The 20,199-nt window shown below is 44.7% G+C and overlaps 1 protein-coding gene across 1 annotated transcript in view; it reads left to right on the top strand.

Moving 5' to 3' along the window:
* maml3 (mastermind-like transcriptional coactivator 3) overlaps positions 1–18,921 on the top strand; it is a 134,150-nt gene extending 115,229 nt beyond the window's left edge. Inside the window, exons 4-6 of the mRNA XM_080879966.1 lie at positions 11,675–11,920; positions 16,218–16,296; positions 17,689–18,921. Coding sequence (XP_080736092.1) covers positions 11,675–11,920; positions 16,218–16,296; positions 17,689–18,761 — 1,398 coding nt within the window. The 3' untranslated portion in view covers positions 18,762–18,921. The remainder of the gene's footprint in view (positions 1–11,674; positions 11,921–16,217; positions 16,297–17,688) is intronic.
* Positions 18,922–20,199: the final 1,278 nt, after the last annotated feature.

Here is a 20,199-nt window from a genome sequence, read left to right as displayed (position 1 = left end):
GGAAGATGTGAGGGAGTCCTGGCCTGGGTTTGAACCGACACTGTCTAACCGCGGAGCCACGAGCAGCAGGAACTCCTTCGCGTCGATGGTTTTAGCTGTTTAGGTCCTTTTTAAAGGTACATCAGTCAGCCACAACACTAAAACCACCTGCCAAATACTGTGTAGGCCTCGTTTGTGTCACCACAGCAGCTCTGAGCTACATCAGTGTCCTCTGTTGTCTGACACCAGGGCCTTAGCTGGAGATCAGTGCAGATGTGTTCGGTGGGTCGGGTTTCTTCTGGTCCTCCAGGCACTCCGTGAGATTGGGCTGATGGGACTCTATGGGCTCTTTGTCACATTCTTTTCCACATTTTTGTGACGCTGGGGGAGGACTCTGCCATCTGAGAGTGTTTTTGCAATGAGGGGTGTGCTCAGTGACAGCCTCTCTACCTGTAAGATGGATGGATTTGGAACCCCAAACCGTCCCTAGTTACGCTTCTATTGGTCTGGCTGCTGAGGGACTTCCCATGATGCACTGAGCATTTCTCCTTTACTCCTGTCTTTGTACTCCTGCTTCATCTTTGTCTTTTCTCTCCTACTTTGTCCTTGTCTCTCTATGCTCATCGTTTTGTCTCTCCTCTCTTTCCCCTCAGCTCCTGCTGGTCACAGTAGATGGCTGCCCCTCCTCTGGTCCGACTGGAGGTCTTTTTCTGTTAAAAGGGAGTTCTTCTTCCCTGTTGTCACCATAAAGTGATGGTCACAGCGGGTCATCTGATTTTCTGTGCTCTATCTCTAATATTGCAGGGCTTTTACCTTGCAGTATAAAGCGCATTGATGCATTTGTTGTTGTGAATTAGCTCTGTGTAAATAAAACTGAATTGAAAGTGTGTGCAATCCGGTCTGCTGTCCTAGCCTCAGGGGGCAGTGAGGAATACTTTGGGGGCTTACAGTGTAGGCGCTGTATATTTGTGTGTTTGGTTTGGACTGTATGATTAGATTAAAAAAGCTCATGCATGGAAGTTTATCTGGGACCAGACTCAGATTCCCGCCTTTGTACATTTTGGGTTGCACGTGCTGCCTGTTTTAAATCCCCTCACAGGATTTACAGTTGTGCAGTCTGAGGAAAAAACTGTAATTAATTCAATAACCTGGTTCTTTCGTATTTTTTCAACCTGTTCTTCCTGTAACAGGCAGTTTTTAGACGACATTTTAAGGTAACAGTAAGCTAAACTTACACACTGGCTAACCTGACAGTAGCTTAAAGAAACATCTTAAAATGTGCTACATTTAAAAGGAAAAAAACCTTCATTTTTAGAGGTTTTCCAACACTCTAGTGGAAACCCTGGCATCCAAACTTCATGGGAATAAGAGTTTCAGTCTAAAGTGTTCATATAATGCATATAATGTTCTTATTTTTAACTGTAATAATAAATGTGAATCAATACAGTTTTTTGTTGTTGTTGGGTTTTTTTTGCAGAGATCATAGTTTAAAGAATTTCACGCTACACGACTGCAAACGAGCGTGAAGTGACATTCCAGGCTTGCTGCTGTCTGTGGGTGGCATCCTGTGTCTGCACAGAAATCCCTCGGTTAAACACAGAGCCTCCAAACAGCGTTCATGCTGCAGGGACTCATTTAGTCAAACTGATCCACTCCTGCATGCCTACATGCATTTCACAGCGTCGCTGCATGGCATCATGTCGCTTCAGTTATGGTTAAAGGATGATCCCCAAGAAACCCTGTTAACCCAGTCGATTGTTTTTGAGCATGTGAGGTGAATTTTATGAAGGGGGAAAAAAGGAAAGTGGAAGGTTGAGTGTGTTTCACTTTGACATTGATCTGTAAATTATGTGTGCGTGAGGGTGAGTGTGCGTAGATTCAAAAGATTCCGAAATAGGCCAGTTAGGGTTTAAAGTAGAGAGATGTTAGAGATTAAACAGACCTCTGTGGGGAGCAAAACTCCTCTCCAGCAGTTTAAATATAACTCTCTTCTGGGAGAAACTGAGTAAGTCTACAAGTGTGTGTGCCTGTGTGTGTTTGAGGGGGCCGGGCTGGGTTAGTGGGTTTATGTGTTGTTCTACATGTGAAAAATATGTGGCTAAGAAACTTTGATCTGTCCTTATTGCTCCGTGCATATTTGTATTTGGGGAGCAAATGTGTTTACATATTCGGTTTTATTTTTCCCTGTGGGAGAAAACCTTCATGTTTTAGGATGAAGACTTGTTTTTGGGCCAGTTTAAGCTTCCAGGAAATTCATGTAAAGCGATGTAATGCCCTCTGAAGCGATGGAAACGTGACTGTGTGTGTGTGTGATTCTTGAAGTGATGTCTTCTTTACCTTGGAAGCTGTGGGGATAGTTCAACACTGTAAGGTCTGCCTTCACCATCTGCTTGGTGTTAGTGTGTATGTGGGATTATGTATATGCATGTGAATCACTCAGCAGGAGCTGCATAACATGCATAAAGCTTGCGTTTAACCATAAGCTGCAGTGCACCATCTTTTATTTTTAATCAAATACTTTCTTCACCAAGTCACTGACTTCCTATCTTTGTGCTAAACACATATTTAAAAGCATAGCAAGCTGTCTGTTTGACGACAAGCTAAAGACGACCTTTATAGAAGATTTTATTGATGCAGAAATCGATGTACAGGTGTCAAAAAGTGCAGTTCCACTAATGGCCACACGAGGCTACATGCAAACACAGTCACTCCCTACAGATTCATGTGTTGACATGCCTAACTTTACAACAGAAATAAACGTGTTTATAGCCTGAAATCAAAAAACTGTTTAAGCTTCTGAAGCTATCGCTCCTTCAGAACAATTCAAGAGGTTTGGGAGGCTGGAACGTGGAATATTTGAAAATCTCGCATCGAATTAGAGCACAGAGGCCAAAGGAAATCTTTTCTCTGAACAAGCCACAGCAGCTTTGAGAATCAGCTGGAACCAGAGCTTTCTGCCTTGGTTGTGCTGTCAGTGCCTTTTGGAGCATTTTTAATGGGTTCCTGAGAAATAGTTTGGCCTGTGGTACGGTACAGCCCTTCCAAGAGGTTTTTCTTTTAGTTGAATTCGATTCTAGTATTTTAATAGTTTACTGCTTAGCGCTAATTAGCAGAAATTCTTGTATACCGAGCATTAGCTGATACAGCAGCTTAGCATTCCCACCTGTTGTCCAAATATGGTGACTTCTGGCTCCAAAAAAAAATAAACACTGCAGTTATTAAAAACAGTGAGGTTTCAACATGCAGGGTCCAGAAACTATCGGGTCATGTCATGGTTTCTATGTCCAGTTTTATATGCAGTAATCATCCTCTGTCCAATTCTGTTTCCATCTTTATCTTTTCCTGTTGTTTATTAGTCTCATATGTGGCTTTCCTCACTCGGCATTGGATTCATTAGACTTAATTGCACTTAATTAGAGTTAATTACTCTTAATTATGTTTGAATTACATAAAAAGTAACAATGTTTTAGTACTGATGAATGGAAATTGATGATGGGTAATAAAAAGCCAAATGACAGTCAAGTTTAAGACAAAGAGTGGGAAAATGAAAACAGTGGATTATAGACTAAATAACGTAATTATTGCTTTTATCCTCAAAAACAAACTCTGGCTTTCAAATTAAAGGAAAATTCTGTCCCCATGTTTTCACATATTGTGGGAATTTGGGGGTTGACAACACAAAGGAAATTGTGTGCTATAGCCTGTATGTGAGCATACGGTGTCTTCTGCCATCCATTTCACAGCTTTTGAAATATAATCCCTCATGCGTCTGTAGCTGCTGTCTACATCTCCATTCATTCAGGCTGAAACCTTTGAAAATAACAAACTCCACTCCAGCAAACAGGCACATTTGGCAGTCACATTGCCACCTCATTCTTCACGATGCAGTGCTTTTGATTTGCATATTTTGCCACACCTCTCATGCGTCACGGGAGGGGGTCACAGTTTAAGGTCAGCCAGCATGAATCCCAAGGACATTCAGGCATGGATGAGCCCTGGCTGCGAAGGCGCCTTCTGTGACCTTCAGCTGGCTACGGTAACCAGGGACACGGCTTGGATTTGCCCATAAACCTTCACCTGCTGCAGATCTTCTGCTCATCTGAATAGAGACTTGGGGAAAAAACCCGATACATTTCCTGCTCACTGTCTCAGTCTGATTGCAGCTGTAGCCTCTGTAACAGACTAATGAAGCATCTCCTTATCCACCCAACCCTCGCTTTGCATCTCCTCTTCACACCCTCCCCCTCCTCCTCTTACACAAGCGGGTGACAGATGTGAGCCACTCTGGAGAGCACGCAGACACCCAGCGCTCGGCTGCCAGGCGCCGATGCTCTTATAGGTTGTGTGTGAGTGTGTGTGTGTGTGTGTTTCTTTTGCATAAACTTGTAGTAGTGCTGTAGTAATCTGTCCCTTTTTCTTTGCTTTTCCAGTGTGGGTGCATGTGTTTAGGTGTGTGTGTTATTTCAGTGTAGCAAGTGCAGCCTTTAATCTCACTGCTGTGTGGTCGCAGATGGGATTTTCATCTCAGCTGGAGAGTGGATGTTCATGCCAACAGGGGTATTTCCAGTATTTTCTAAATGGTGTAGAATTGAGGGGGGGCTAGTCCTGTTAGCTCATGAGCAAATTTCCTGCATTCGGAGGCATGGCTGCCGCTTAACAGTATGGCAGCAGATGTTTCAGTAATGAAGCTGAGAAAATGCAGAATTGTTACAACTGTCAATATGTTTTATTCTACTCAGTGGTAGAAGTAGTTGTTTAGCTTAGCTTACTTTAGCTAAATAAAGGGTTTAGAGAATTACAGGAAGTGGACCAAGCCACTGCGGCGCATTTAAGGGGGAGTCCATTTTTGTCTAAGATGGACCGTCTCCTAGGCTAGGCGCTTCGCTCATGTCCTATCGGGAGGAGTCCCTGGGGCAGACCAGTGCTCACTGAGTGGAACAGATCTCTCGGTTAGCTTGGGAACACCTTGGTATCCCCCCCGGAAGAGGTCGCCAGGGTGAAGAAAGTCTGAGCTTCTCTGCTTAGACTCCTGCCCTCCTATGAGCTGAACCTAGATAAGAGATAGAAAATGGATGGATCCCTTATCTTCTACTTATCCAAAGTCAGGTCATGGTTGTAGCAAGGCAAACAGGGTATTCCAGATGTCCTTTTTCACAGCAACACTTTGGGATCCCCGGGAAGAACTGCAAAGTGTTCCAGGCCAGATGAAATATATAATCTGTCCCGCAGGTTCTGGGTCTTCCCTTCCCCTCCAAGTTGTATGTACCCAGAAACTCCACAGAGACCCATCCAGGCAACACTCTGATCAAATGCCTGAACCACCTCACCTGTCTCCCAGGAAGGAAACTCTATCCTGAGCCCTTCCAGCTCTCAGAGCATTTCACCTTATCACTAAAGCCTCAGTTATACTTTTCACGTCCACTCGGGTCCAAGTGGGGTAAATTTCATGAACAGTGAACATGAGGGTCCATGTGGATGTCCACCTGCTTGCCTGTTTCAATGATTGCGCAAACTCATCTGTAGAGAATTTATATTACAATGCACCGACTAGGCATGCGCCCCAGGCAGTGGACTTTAAAGAAATATAACAGGAATAACTACTTAGCCATTGGATCTCCAGCCATCCGTGTCCGTAACAGAGTATGATCAAGGCCTAAGGCTGAGCCCAGCCACCCTGTGGAGAAAACCCATTTTAGCTGCTTGTATGCCCAACCTTATTTTTGCGGGCATATCTCACATTTCATGACCACAGGCCAGGGTTGGAGGGTTGATCAGCTGATAAATCGAAAGCTTTGCCTGCCTTCCTTCAGCTTCTGCTGTCACAGTGTCCAATTTTCCCCAATGTGGGGGGTCGTTGCTCAAAATAATGCAGTACACATCGATTACTTTTAGAAAATATCATGCTTAACATTACTTAAGTACTCTGTCAAGAAGGTAATTTTTCACTACTGCTTCTGTAACATGGCCTGAAATACCCTGTCACATTATCATACCAGTGAACAATACAAACATGTTAGCACACCAATGCAAATCCCAGTCCTAATGATGACACGCAAAGTCGGTAAAAAAATCAAATCAAAAGCCCAAGAGGTTACCTGTTTTGTTACCTTTTGGAGATGATTCAATTCAAGTTTATTTAAATAGCGCCAAATCACAACAACAGTCGCCTCAAGGCGCTTTATATTGTAAGGTAGACCCTGCAGGCTCTGGCTGCTTGGCTGGAGTCTGCATGCGCTCAGCGTTAAAGTCATTTTGAGTTCTTTATCAGCTTTTATGCAGATGCTCACAAAGAGTTGGTTTTGTGTTAGCAGCAGTGATCTTTAGACAGGATACAGTTTGCTATTGTGTTCTTTCCCTTTCGTGCAATTACAGTTAAGCTACTGTTCATATCTAAATTCCTTAAAAACTGTTGACTGTGACGCCATTTCCCTCCAACCTGCACACAAACTGAAGTCGGATGATTGCAGCACGAGGAAAGAAAATTGCATGTTTGGAGGGGTTTTGTATCTACTTGTCTTGTAGGTGACTGAGGAGCCATAATTGCATCAGATTATTGAGTTTAGGGCAGAAATATCTTACATTACTGCCATATAGAAAAATGTAATGTGATTACCGTAATGTGTTACACACAGTGCTGACTTTTTGTTAAGGGTCAAGTAACTAACAGTAATAGAAAATTTAAAAAAAAAAAATCAACTTTTTTTATTTTACTGTAATCATCAGGTCACATGGCAGCAACTGAGTGAATTAGACATGGACAAGATGAAAAGTTGGGGGGGGGAAAGGTGATTTAAGTGACATGCATGGTTGTTGGTGCCAGACGGACTGGTCTGAGTACTTCAGACTGCTGATCTACTGGGATTTTCCTGCATATCTATCATTAGGGTTAATAGAGAATGGTAAAACAAAGAAAAAAAAACAATCAGCTGCAGTTCTCTGGGTGAAAATGACTTGTTGATGTCTGAGGTCAGACTTTTTGATAGAAAGACAACAGTAACTCCACTCTTTACAACAAAGGTATGCAAGAGAGCATCCATCAAACCTTGAAGGAGATGGGCTACGGCAGCAGAACACTACACCAGGTGCCAATAACAGGAAACTTTGGCTAAAAGATTTGGACAGTAGAAGATTGGGCTCATTAGTACCAAGTGATCATCATTTAAACAGCCAAGGTCTCTCTGGGTGATTTTGCTGACCCATCTTCTGATGGCTGCTTCCAGCGGGGGAAAAACAGGCCATGTCACAAAGTTCAGAACATCTCAAACAGCTTTCTTGAACACTCATTGTTCTGTCTACCTCGTCTCACACACAACCAGTTGGGAAAGATGGCCGCCCCCCTGAGCCTGGTTCTCCCAAAGCTTTCTTCCTTTCAAAAGGGAGTTTTTCCTCCACACTATCGCCAAGTGCTTGTTCAATAGGGAATCATCTGATTGTTGGGTTTTTCTCTCTGTTATTGTAAGGTCAATAAGGGACTGCTGTTTATGAATTGGCGCTATATAAATAAAACTGAATTGAATCGAACTAAATTTTACTCGATGCCCTCCACAGTTACCAGATCTCAATCCAATAGAGCACCTATGGGATGTCGTGGAACGGGAGGTTTGCATCATGGATGCACGGAAGACAAATCTACAGCAACAGAGACCAAAATCTCTGAGGAATATTTCTGGCAACTTGTTGAATCGAAGTCTCAAACAGTTAAGGCAGTTCTGAAGCTAAATAGGGGTCCGATCCAGTACAGCTTTACCGAATGAAGTAGCCCAAAGTGTATTTACCTAAACTAATTAATGCATTATTATCTCTTATAAGTAAAGAGATAAATAAACAATGAAGTGACTAAACCAATGTGAACAGATGCCACTGATATATGGTGTACTCACTCTGTGCACAGAAAATCATGACCCTGAAATAGAGCACCAGACTGCAGTGACTCAATCAGACCCGAACAAACTGGGTGCCAGTCCCTGCATACCAATGCATTCACATAAACACAAATACAGTTAATGCAGCAGACGCATATTTCAGTCTCTCTTATACACGCACACACACACACACACACACACATGCACACACACATATTTCCGCTCACTTCATGTGTAATGTAATCACCTAGGCTCTCCATGCCTGCTAACCCAATAAAGCTGACAGTCTCCAACACACACAGTTACATACACACAAACAAACACACACATGCTCCAGAATACATTCAACTCTCTCTTGGTTTCTTCTCCTTTCCGCCTCAGTTTTTCTGCCACTAACTGTCCGACTTACAGGAACTGTTTCAGTTACAAACTTCAGCCTCTGAATGAGCTCTTATTTGTTAGCAGCTAAGCTTCAAGTCACTTTATCCACTGACCCATTTCTGCTGAACAGCTCAGAGTTTGGGGCTGACTCGAGCCGGTCCGAGGTGCCAAAACGAAGCGTCTGGGGGAGAGAGAGTTGGATCGACGGGGCTGACAGAGAAAACAGACACAGAGCGTGCTCTTTCTTACATTATTAACAACGCTCACACGAGAGGACAAAGAGAGTGGAAGATTGGTCGAACACATTAATGCTGCACGGGAGACTCGTTTGTACCCGTGTGTACTGTCTGCTGTTTGTTCGGGTCTGCCCGGTTGTTGCGGAGGGTGACCAGGCGCGGCGGCCATAACCGCTCCTTCGAGCGCCATCTGCTCCACGCTGCAGCAACTGTTGCCAGGGTACCTGCTCTCCTCTCCTCCCCTCCAGCCCACCTTTTACTCCTCCTCCTCCTCTTTTGGCTCATCACCTCCATCGCATCCTCTCGATTTTTCTCCCCAAACAAGATCTACGCTCAAATCCTCCTCCTGTGGTTGTCCTTCTGCTCTCATGCCTCGTTTCTCTCCACACACATGCTCTTTTCTCTTCCCTCCAATTAATTTAATTTGCCTTTTCATTCTGAAGAGGATACCTGCTTTTGATTTAATGAGCTTTATTGGCGTGAGATTTAATTCTTTGTATATTAGCGACGCTCCAGTGAAGTATTAACAGCGCTGAAATAGTACTAATTCTAATTCATTTACTGTGTTTCCATTATTTTACTCTTCGTGTCTGCCTTCTCCGTGTGTCTTTATTTAACTAGAAGATGTGTCAGAGCTGTGCTTTCTTTAGGAAGATGCCACTGTGCTGCTTTTTCACCACCTCCAGGAAAATCTTTAAGACTTTTTCCTCTCCTCTTTCCTCTCTAACCCGTCTTTCTTCCGTTTTTTCACTCCTTTGCAGTTGTGTGGACATGACTCAGGGCCCCTTCTCTTCAGAGAAGAGATGGAACCAAAGAAAGAGTCGAGAAAAGAGGACTTTGATGGGGCGGGGGGTGTTTAGAGAGAAGGAAAGAAAAGTGGTAGAGTGAGAGAGGGAGAGATCGTAGATCAGAGCCGTCATGATTGAGCCATCTGCTGAGAGGAGGCCAGTGAGACCCGCACACACACGCCTGTGCTTAAAGATCACCACTGCCACCCGCTGGTCATTTCCCAACACTACAGCTCGCCGTCCTTCCCCACTCTCATGCATCGTCTAACTGCTGCGCTGCCATCCGGGCACAAACATGCCATCCAAAGATGAGACACGTAGCTCTGAACATCGATCAGTCTGGTCTGGCTGTCTGGTGAGCCAGTCCTAAGCAGCCGATTCTGTTTGCTCCACAGGGCTTTTTGTGCTCTAATATATGAGGTTTATCTACACGTAACTCCTTTCTAAGAAGAGCCGAGCCTCAATGCGGATTATGAGGCTTTGGCTCTTTCAAAACATATTGAGTATACTGGTGTGTTACTGACGCGAGCCAGCGCTGTGATTTGGTGCTGTAATCCCGCGTTCGCTGTTTCATTCTTGCCCTGCAGTTAAATGTGATTTGTTGTACACTCTTTGTTCCTGTGTGCTGGTGCATTTTTATGCGAGCAAACACTCTTTACTGGCCTGAATCATTCTTTCCTCTCCTCTCAGTCCTCCCCCTTTCTATTGCTGGCAGGCCTAAACAATGTCCACTCTCGTTCAGCTGTCTAACCTTTAATAGATCCATAAACACTCCACTCCCATTGGCCAGAGCAGGCCATTTCATCCTATTAGAGATTAGCATACGCCTGAGTGGAGGAGGAAGTGCTCTTTATATGCTAATGAGGAGATAATGTATGCAGCACAGCGAGGACAAGCCGGTGCCCCCGTTGGGAGGACTCAGGGTGGCCCAGCGTGCTGAATCTTGAGGCAGTCTTGTCTTTATCTTGTTTTTCACTGTCATTCACAGACAGCTGGACTGTGTCTTTGTGAGTTAAAATACATCACAAGGCTCGACTGCAGCGTTATGCCAAAAAAGGACCATGCAAAGCCGGCAGTCTAAATGCCTCCATCTCTGATAGTGTATAAAATATGCCTTCCTTATGTATCTGATCTTATTGTGTGGCATTCACTTGTGATAAAGAGCGATAACAATGACTCGGTGGAGAGGAGATTTTCAGAGTCTGAAATGGTTTTGTTAGATGCCGAGAAGCTCCTTTTTGTTTGGTTTTACGCCTTTAACCGAGCATACATGATTAAAAATGGCTTCAGTGGAATATTTAAACATCTTGGAAAATACATATACTTTGCTTTCTTGCAAAGAGAGTGTTAGCACTGAGAGTTTTGACCTGTATGGTTTACAATTACACCTTCGCGTGTATTCTTTTGACTCACTTGGCATTGCTAAAGAGAAATTCTTAACAGAAAAACTGTAAGAGTTTGTTTACCATGTGGCTAAATGCTACCTAGCTATACAGCATGTAGTGATTCACTGGTGACCTCGTGGAAGTTCTTTCTTTGCCTTCCCGTCATCGAGTTTCGTGTAATTTCTCCTGATATACTGACAGACAAATAGACAACCTACATACAAGCTGGTTAGGAATAATATTATTGCAGCTGTAGCTTTATAGAGCTTTAGGGGGCGATCGTGGCTCAAGAGTTGGGCGTTCGCCTTGTAATCGGAAGGTTGCCGGTTCGAGCCCCGGCTTGGACAGTCTCGGTTGTTGTGTCCTTGGGCAAGACACTTCACCCGTTGCCTACTGGTGGTGGTCAGAGGGCCCGGTGGCGCCAGTGTCCGGCAGCCTCGCCTCTGTCAGTGCGCCCCAGGGTGGCTGTGGCTACAATGTAGCTTACCATCACCAGTGTGTGAATGTGTGGATGACTGGATATGTAAAGCGCTTTGGGGTCCTTAGGGACTAGTAAAGCACTATATAAATACAGGCCATTTATAGATGCTAGTTGGCTGATTTTTTTTTTAGCTTTTCACACAGAAGGTGGAGCTATAGCCTACTGTTTCCTGTCTATAGACTGTATATAAAAAGTTGCCATAGCTTCTGGATATGAGAAGGTTTATGATGCAGAACCATCATCAACCTGCATTCTTTCTAATGGTCAGCAGGGGTCAAGTCCTCTGACTACCCACTTTACTCTGTGACCTCATTAAATTCATTGTATTTTGTTAATTGTTGTCATTATTAAACTCAAGAAGGGTGACAGAGAAGGGCCTGCTTTAGGGAGGAGCCAACTGATGACATCATAGTGGCTACCTTCACCTCTTATATACAGTCCATGCTTTATCCTAGGCTAAGCCATCTGGCTGCTAGCGTCATATTTAAATGACAGCTGTGCAAGTGTGCTGTGATGTCTTATTAGCGATAGCCCACCTGACCTGCTGCCTTCTTCTTTCTAGGAGCAAGGTGTGGTGGGGATGTCACGACCACCTGGCGCCATACCACCTCCTCACCCCGCTGGCGGCGTTGCCTCTGGGGTGGGCCCCAACCAGGGATCAGGTCCGCCTCCGGTCTACCGGCAGGACGTGATGAAGCAGATGATGGTGATGGAGCAGGAGAAGAGGGCGCAGATGCACATGATGGAGCAGCAGAAACAGCAGCTCTTAAGAGAGCAGAGACAGCAGCAGCAACTCTTGGCTGAACAGGTGAGTTTATGTTCATGTCATTCAGTGGGGTGATGATTAAACAGGAAGGAAGGCCTCTGTGACTCATCTGTCACCCATTAAATTATAATTTGTGCGTGTGTGTGTGTGTGTTTGCCTTGTTTGTTCATACATCCATGTAGATTTGTCAGCATCTTCAGCTCAAACAAGAGCAGCTCATCCTCTCTTCTTCCTTACTGTTGTCTGGTTGCATGTATAATTACCCTCAACCAGCCCCCTCTTCACTACTTCCTTTTCATCTCTTCAGTGTGTGTCTGTGTGTGTGTGTTTTTGTCACATGCCGCCTGCTGTGATAATATGGTGTTTTCTTTTTATTTCTCTCTCTGTGAGGGAATCAAGTGTTAAAAGAGTTCTGAACTCTGAAGTCACCACCCACTACGAAGGGTTTTAATTGGATCTGCAAAAACATACACAGACACGCAAATATGGGTGCCCAAAAGGAACGCCATCCTGCTGGGATTTAGTGTATGTTGTTAACTGAGTATAAAATGAGCAACCTGTCCATGCATACATTCAGGACCCGCTTTAAAATGTGCAGACTGCTTATTAATGACCAGACCTTTCAGGTTTCTCTTTATACCTGCAGAACAAACTGTGGCTACGTCATTACACTAATCAGTTATGATGCTGTTAATGCAAACGAGCGTCACACAGGTTATGTACGCAAATCTAATCCCGTCAGCACGCATCTTCCTCTCTTCTTCTCTACCAAAACATCTGTTTTAGTACAGTTATACCCAACATCTGCCTAAACCCAACAGTAAAAACATCTGCCTAAATTCAATTACAGCAATATCTGTCCTAACTCAGCTGTATCAGCATCTGTCTTAACTCAACCAACATCTGTCTCAGCTCAGCTGTATCAGCATCTGTCAGAACCTGTCTTGACTCAGCTGTGCCAACATCTGCCTGAACTGGCTGTACCAACATCTATTTTAACTCCACTGTATCAGGTGGCCAACATATAACAAACTCTAGCAACACTGTCTTAACTTCATTATACCAGCATCTGTGTTAATGCAATTATATCATCCATCTTAACTCAATTGTACCAGTGCCTGTCTTAACTCAGCTGTACCAACATCTGGCTAAACTCAGCTGTAACAACATCTGTCTTAATGCAATTATACCATCTATCTTAACTCAGTTATACCAACATCTGTCTGAACTCAACTGTTCTGATATCTTCTTCTGCTGTCCCCAATGCTGTTTACCCAACACATCTTCCCAAAGCACCAAATCACAAAAGCAGTTGCCTTAAGAGGCTTTATGTTGTAAGGTAAAGACCCTACAATGAGGCGAAAACCCCAACAATCAAAGGACCTTTGAGCAAGCACTTGGCGACAGTGGGAAGGAAAAACTTCCTTTTAATGGGAAGAAACCTAGGATCAGGGAGGGGCGGCCTCTCTCAGGTAGAGGCGGCCTCTCCTGAGCCTGGGTGACTTTGTTTAGGATGAGGGGAGGAAGAGAGGACAAAGACCTTAGTGCAGCATTCGATACTGTCAACCATAATATCCTATTAGAGCGATTAGAAGGTATTACAGGTACTGTGCTGCAGTGGTTTGTATCATATCTATCTAATAGACTCCAATTTGTACATGTAAATGGAGAGTCCTCTTCACACACTGAGGTTAATTATGGAGTTCAACAGGGTTCAGTGCTAGGACCAATTCTGTTTACATTATACATGCTTCCCTTAGGCAGTATCATTAGAAGACATAGCATACATTTTCACTGCTATGCAGATGACACCCAGCTCTATCTGTCCATGAAGCCAGATAACACACACCAATTAGTTAAACTGCAGGAATATCTTAAAGACATAAAGACCTGGATGGCCGCTAACTTTCTGCTTCTTAATTCAGATCAAACTGAGGTTATTGTACTCGGCCCTGAAAAGCCTAGAAATATGGTATCTAACCAGATTCTTACTCTGGATGGCATTACCTTGGCCTCCAGTAACGCTGTGAGGGACCTTGGAGTCATTTTTGACCAGGACATGTCCTTCAATGCACATATTAAACAAATATGTAAGACTGCATTCTTCCATTTGTGCAACATCTCTAAAGTTAGAAATATCCTGTCTCAGAGTGACGCTGAAAAACTAGTTCATGCATTTATTACTTCCAGGCTGGACGACTGTAATTCATTATTATCAGGATGTCCAAAAAACTCACTGAAAAGCCTTCAGCTAATCCAAAATGCTGCAGCAAGAGTCCTGACAGGGACTAGAAAGAGAGAGCAGATTTCTCCTGTTTTGGCTTCCCTTCATTGGCTTCCTGTTAAATCCAGAATTGAATTCAAAATCCTGCTCCTCACATACAAGGTCTTAAATAATCAGGCCCCATCTTATCTTAATGACCTTGTAGTACCATATCACCCTATTAGAGCACTTCGCTCTCGCTCTGCAGGCCTACTTGTTGTTCCTAGAGTATTTAAAAGTAGAATGGGAGGGAGAGCCTTCAGTTTTCAGGCCCCTCTTCTGTGGAACCAGCTTCCAGTTTGGATTCGGGAGACAGACACTATGTCTACTTTCAAGATTAGGCTTCAAACTTTCCTTTTTGCTAAAGCATATAGTTAGGGCTGGACCAGGTGACCCTGAATCCTCCCTTAGTTATGCTGCAATAGACGTAGGCAGGTTTTTCTTTTCCAGTCACCTTTCTCACTCACTATAACAGACCTCTCTGCATTGAATCATATCTGTTATTAACCTCTGTCTCTCTTCCACAGCATGTCTTTATCCTGTCTTCCTTCTCTCACCCCAACCGGTCGCAGCAGATGGCCCCGCCCCTCCCTGAGCCTGGTTCTGCTGGAAGTTTCTTCCTGTTAAAAGGGAGTTTTTCCTTCCCACTGTCGCCAAAGTGCTTGCTCATAGGGGGTCATATGGTTGTTGGGTTTTTCTCTGTATCTATGAAGCACCTTGAGGCGACTTTTGTTGTGATTTGGCGCTATATAAATAAAATTGAATTGAATTGAAAGACACGCTGTGGAAGAGAACCAGAGATTAATATTAACTAATGATGAAATGCAGAGTAGGGCTGCAGCTTAAACAGATTATTTTGGTAGTTGACTAATCTGCCAATTTTCTTTGATTAGTCGTTTAGTCAATGATTACTTGTCTCTTATCTCCACTTCCTGTGGGCAAACTTCCTGTTCTAGGCTCCAGTGACTCACCTGCTTAAGTCTGCCCACCTGTGATTAGCACCCTGTTGTCTCGTCCCACAGCATATGAAAATAATGACCTAGGAAACACATGAATTTGAAAATAATAAAATGTATTTTTAACATTACATTAAAAATGAAATAAATAAAAATATTAGGTAAAACAAGTTAAAATGCTAGTATTTAAACAAAAAAATAACGTGCAAATAGGAAACAAAAAATGGCTTCTGCCCATAAGTTTAAATAAAGCTTCAAATTAAATCAGAAAGATTTTGTGCCCCGATATTGCAGTATAACAGAGAGTGGGTTCAGGGTCACCTGATCTGGACCTAACTATATGTTTTATCAAAAAAGAAAGTTTTAAGCCTAATCTTGAAAGTACAGAGGGTGTCTGTCTCAAATCCAAACTGGGAGCTGGTTCCACAGAGAGGGGCCTGAAAGCTGAAGGCTCTGCCTCCCATTCTGCTTTTAAATGCTCGAGGAATGCTGCAGTCTCAGAGCGAAGTGCCTTGTTAGGGGGATATAGTAATATGAACTCTTTAAGATAAAATGGAGCCTGATTATTCGAGACCTTGTATGTGAGGTCGCCGCTGTTCCCAGCATCTATAGAACTTCATCAAACTTTAACTGTATCAGTATTGTGGAATATCGGTGCCTGATCTTGACAGTATGAACAACTGTCTCAAGTCTCACTGCCTCACTGTACCGGAACCCTTATTGTACCTGGACTTAACTAACATCTACTGTAACAAGCATCCGTCTGTTCTCAGCTACATCTGTCTCTACCTTAAAATCTCCTTCATCAAACATTTGTGTACCTACATCTTTATATTATTTACTTTTGGCTGTTATTGGCTCTTTAAGGGCAGGCATGGGTCCAGCTCAAGTGGCCATTGGAGGAAGTGCAGTTTTTAGCACTTTACCACATTGGCTTCAATCCGGCTATAGAGGAGCAAAAGAAAGGTTCTTCTGCTAAACTATTCGTACTGTCAAGTGTGATTCTGTTCTTCTGTGTATCTCACGCCCTAATGATACAAAATTCATGAAATAGGTATGAGCAGCTGTAACACGCTTTCAGCATACTTGCTTAACAACTTCCATCTGTCTGTGTCTGCAGCTCCAGCAGCAGCAACATCTCCCCAGACAAATCGGCCAGGGCCAGAGGAATCCATATCCCCAAGTCAATCAGTACCAAGGTGAGACACATGAGCACGTGCGTTCATGTCACCTGTGCAGCAATGCACACACGGCATGCGCCTGCGCAAGAATGGCTGCACCCCACAAGATTTTCTAACACATTATTATTTATTGGAAAATTAGAAAATGGATTTAGCACCCAGATGGTTATGTGTGTGTGTGTGTGGGGGGGGGGGGGGGGGGGGGGGTGGTGGCTACAATTACACACGCATGTTTTGTCAGCAACAAGTATGGTATACATGGTGGCGCTCCAAGACATTTAGGGACGTAACAGATTTTGCAGTTCATTCGGTGCCATGTTCACAGACAGATATGTATGCAAACAACAGCACTGACCAAACATCACCCTGAAACCAAGCCTCGTCCTTTCTGTCTGTCTCTGTCAGATACATCAGTTGGCGCTCAGATGCTCTCCAGCCTCTCTCTCTCCTCCTCCTCTCTCCGGGAAAAAAAATACAAAATAAAAAAATAAAAAATTCTGCTCTGCCTGTTACCACGGCAACTTGTCTGTCCTGGATCCCCCAGAGTTCCGGTGAAGTCGGAGAGATGGATGAGAGCAGGGGAAGTGGGAGAGAATGGGAGGAGGAGTGAGAGCGGGGTGGCTGGCAAGTAGAGGAAAAGGTAGATGGTTCGGTGGGTAGAAGGAGAGGTTGAACGGAGAGATGAGATGATGAAGAGACAAAGAAAATACAGAGGAAACGACAGAGAGAGGAGGAGAATGAGGAAGAGAGTCAGGCTGAAAAACCATTTATAGCCATCAGTGTCTGCAAATGAAAGAGATAATATGGAGAGGAAGAGGAAGCTCCGGTGTGAAACTCCGGCCTGCAGATATACACATTAACTCAGCTGTCCTGCAGTGTATCTGTGATTGTGCTCATATCACCTACAAATCTCACAGTCGATATATTTGTGATCTGTGAAGTATATAGACAGTTACCTGCAACTCTACTTGCTTCCTACTTACTGGAGTGAGTGATCCTCTTCATTCTCGCTCCTCTGTTACATTTTCAGCCTGAGCTGTGAGGTGGGGGATTAGTGGAATGATGTCAGAAGTGGGTTTATTATAGGATTTAAAGCCATTTCCACGCTAGCAGACCTCCTCAGCTCAGCTACTTCTGAACATCTAATAGCAAAAAGTAGAGGAGTGAGATGCTTCAGTGTGTTTAGTTTTATTTTGGTGGGGCAGGATTTGGGCCAAATTGGATGGGAAGCATTCGTTTCCAGAGTAAAGGGGCTGTCCTGCAACATAAATCTTTGCCTCAGCAATGACTTATTAGAGCCGTCTTATGGCCTTTGGTTCATTTAAGTGGCTCTACTGTGTAAGCTCTCAGATTTTCCCCTACAACTATTTCCTCATCTGTTTGCTAACTCCTCTTATTTTCCACTCCTAGGTACTCCTCAGGCTCTCCAGAACATCCGGGCTACCCGCCTCCTGCAGCAGCCGCAAACTCAGCAGCAGATGGTCCAGATGAGTTCTGTTCAGGCCCAGGGTGGTTCTGTGGGACCCCAAACTGACATGGGACTACCCTACAGTAACCAGGGATCCAACCAGGGTTCCCTGTATGGGCTCAACCCCTCCATGAGCCAAATGATCCACCAGCAGCAGCACCAGAGCCAAAGCGTCCAAGCCTCCATGGGTCTTCCGCCACAGCACAACCCCACCGGAGGGCCACCCCGGCAGGCAGGTGCGGGTCCTGGAGTCGGAGGTATGCCTGGAGGACCCGGAGGTGGTGGAGCTGGAGGTTATGGAGGGCAAGGGATGTTAATGAACTCCATGACCCAACAACCTCTTAAAGGACCTCCTAATGCCAAAGCTCAAACACAGAGACTGCAGAGCATGCTGGGAGGAGGCGGTGGGGGAATGGCAGCAAGTGGCTGGCCGCAGCAGCAAGGACAGAGTCTGCAGGCCATGGGGGGTGGAGTTGGAAGGACTACAGGAGGAGGGGGAGGAGATATGGTGGGGTTCAGCTCTGCCCAGGGTTATGGGATGCAGCCGGGTCAACCCCCACGCATGGCTAAACAACACTTTCAGGGCCCAGGACAAGGGATGGGCCAGGGGATGGACCCCAGGTTGGGCAACCCAGCTGCGGGTATGGCTGGCCCAATGATGGGCCCTCACATGGGTGGTCAACCAAGGACCAACCAACCCCGCCCTATGGTTATGAACCAGGGAATGAACCAGGGGGTGATGGGCCAGGGAATAACTGGGATGGGGGGTTTCGTGCCAGGCCCTGGGGGGCCAGGATTAGGGGCAAGTGGAGGTGGAGGAGGTGGATCTTACGGACCAGGGGCAGTTGGGGTTGGAGGTCAGCCGCAGGGCTACCAGAGGACAGCCAATCAGGACATGTCATCCTATGGATACGGGGGCGGGCCCTCAGGCGGAGGAGCCTTCGGATTGGGGGACGGCTCGGGGGCAGAGCTGGACTCAAGTGACGGTTGGATGGAGGAGTTTTTCTCGAGCTAATAGCCAACGGGGAAAGTTGTTACTGGATGAAATAAAAATGTTTAAAGTTGGACAAATTTTAAAATCTGAGAAAGTAAAACAAAAACGATAACATGACGTGGACTGGCATGTTTTTGTTTTGTAAAACATGAGCAAGATTATAAATGAGTTCCTGTGTTACGTTTTGTGCGTATGTATGTGTGTGTGTGATGGAGAGAGCTATCATTTTGTCTTGTGCATATTAATGAAAAACCAATATAGAGATTAAGAAGTGTGTTTCCTAATTTTCCCTTTTTTCTCTATGGAATAAATTTTCTTCAGTGTTTGAAAGCGAGGCCCATTCACGCAGCAGCGCTTTGAGCCCGAGCTTCAGCAGGGGCTGATTGAAAACTGTAGACTGATGAAGGGGAAGCAAGACTTGTTCTCAAGACAGCAATTTATTTGTGTTTGTGTGTTTGTGCCACCCTGATCAGCGCTTCAGATCTCTCAACTACGCGAGGAGCTGAAGGGAGTAGAAAGCACTCTCAACGCTCCCATTCCTCCTCTTAGATTTGAGCCCCCCCTCGTACAGACACACAAACACACGCACTCACAAATCTGATTCCCTCACGCTCCTTCACTCTGTTCCTTTCACTTGATTTCCCTCTCATCCTCCATTCCTCTCTCCTCCCGTCTTTCCCACCCTCTCTCCAGAGACTCGTTCCTCGCTCTCAACGCTCCTTTCTCTGTTTAAACTGTGCACATCACAACAGAACAAATGATGCTCCTCTATTGTGCCACGCAGGCTCGCTCTGCCCTCTAGTGCTTTTGCTAGGCAACCAACCTGAGTGGCATTTTTATTTAATTTTTTTAAAGGGGGGTTGTGGTTCATTTCCTGTGTTGTGTCGCTGTGGTTGCACATGTAGACAAAGACAAAGGCAGTAAAAAGCTGAGAAAAGGAGGAGAGATTAGGCAGCTAAAGCAAGCACACGTAGACAACAACAAACGGACAAACAAGCGTCAGCCCGGGAGGATGTGCAGATGTGTGAGAGGCAGCAAACAGAACTAATATTAGGCTACACATTAAACCTTCTGTCTGCGTGACACAAACCACATCGCATGCATCAGGCAGACAGAAACAATCGCTGGGCACTGAATGTATTCAAGCACCACAAGTGACTTCTTCTTCTTAAAGAGACGAGAAAAAAAGCTCATTGAAAAGCCGCCCGCGGTGTTTTATTTTGTCGCTGTGTTTTTCTTTTACAGTGAATCTGGTAGTTTGTCAATTACACACGGAAAAGAAAGTTTAAATTAGTTTTTGCTGAGCTTTGTTTCTTAGTTCGTCATCTTTTGAAAATCTGTTTGGTAAAAAATCTGTGGCTCAGCTTGTCGTCACTCACCGTAGCCCTGCTTTACATCGTGGCTTCTCTCAGCTGTAAAACGCCCTCGTTTCAAACTATAACTGTGCTATACTGTAACA

The sequence above is a fragment of the Rhamphochromis sp. 'chilingali' genome, assembly GCF_963969265.1.
Source record: "Rhamphochromis sp. 'chilingali' genome assembly, chromosome: 4".
NCBI classification, from domain to species: Eukaryota; Metazoa; Chordata; class Actinopteri; order Cichliformes; family Cichlidae; genus Rhamphochromis; species Rhamphochromis sp. 'chilingali'.
This window is presented reverse-complemented; position numbering and strand designations above follow the sequence as displayed.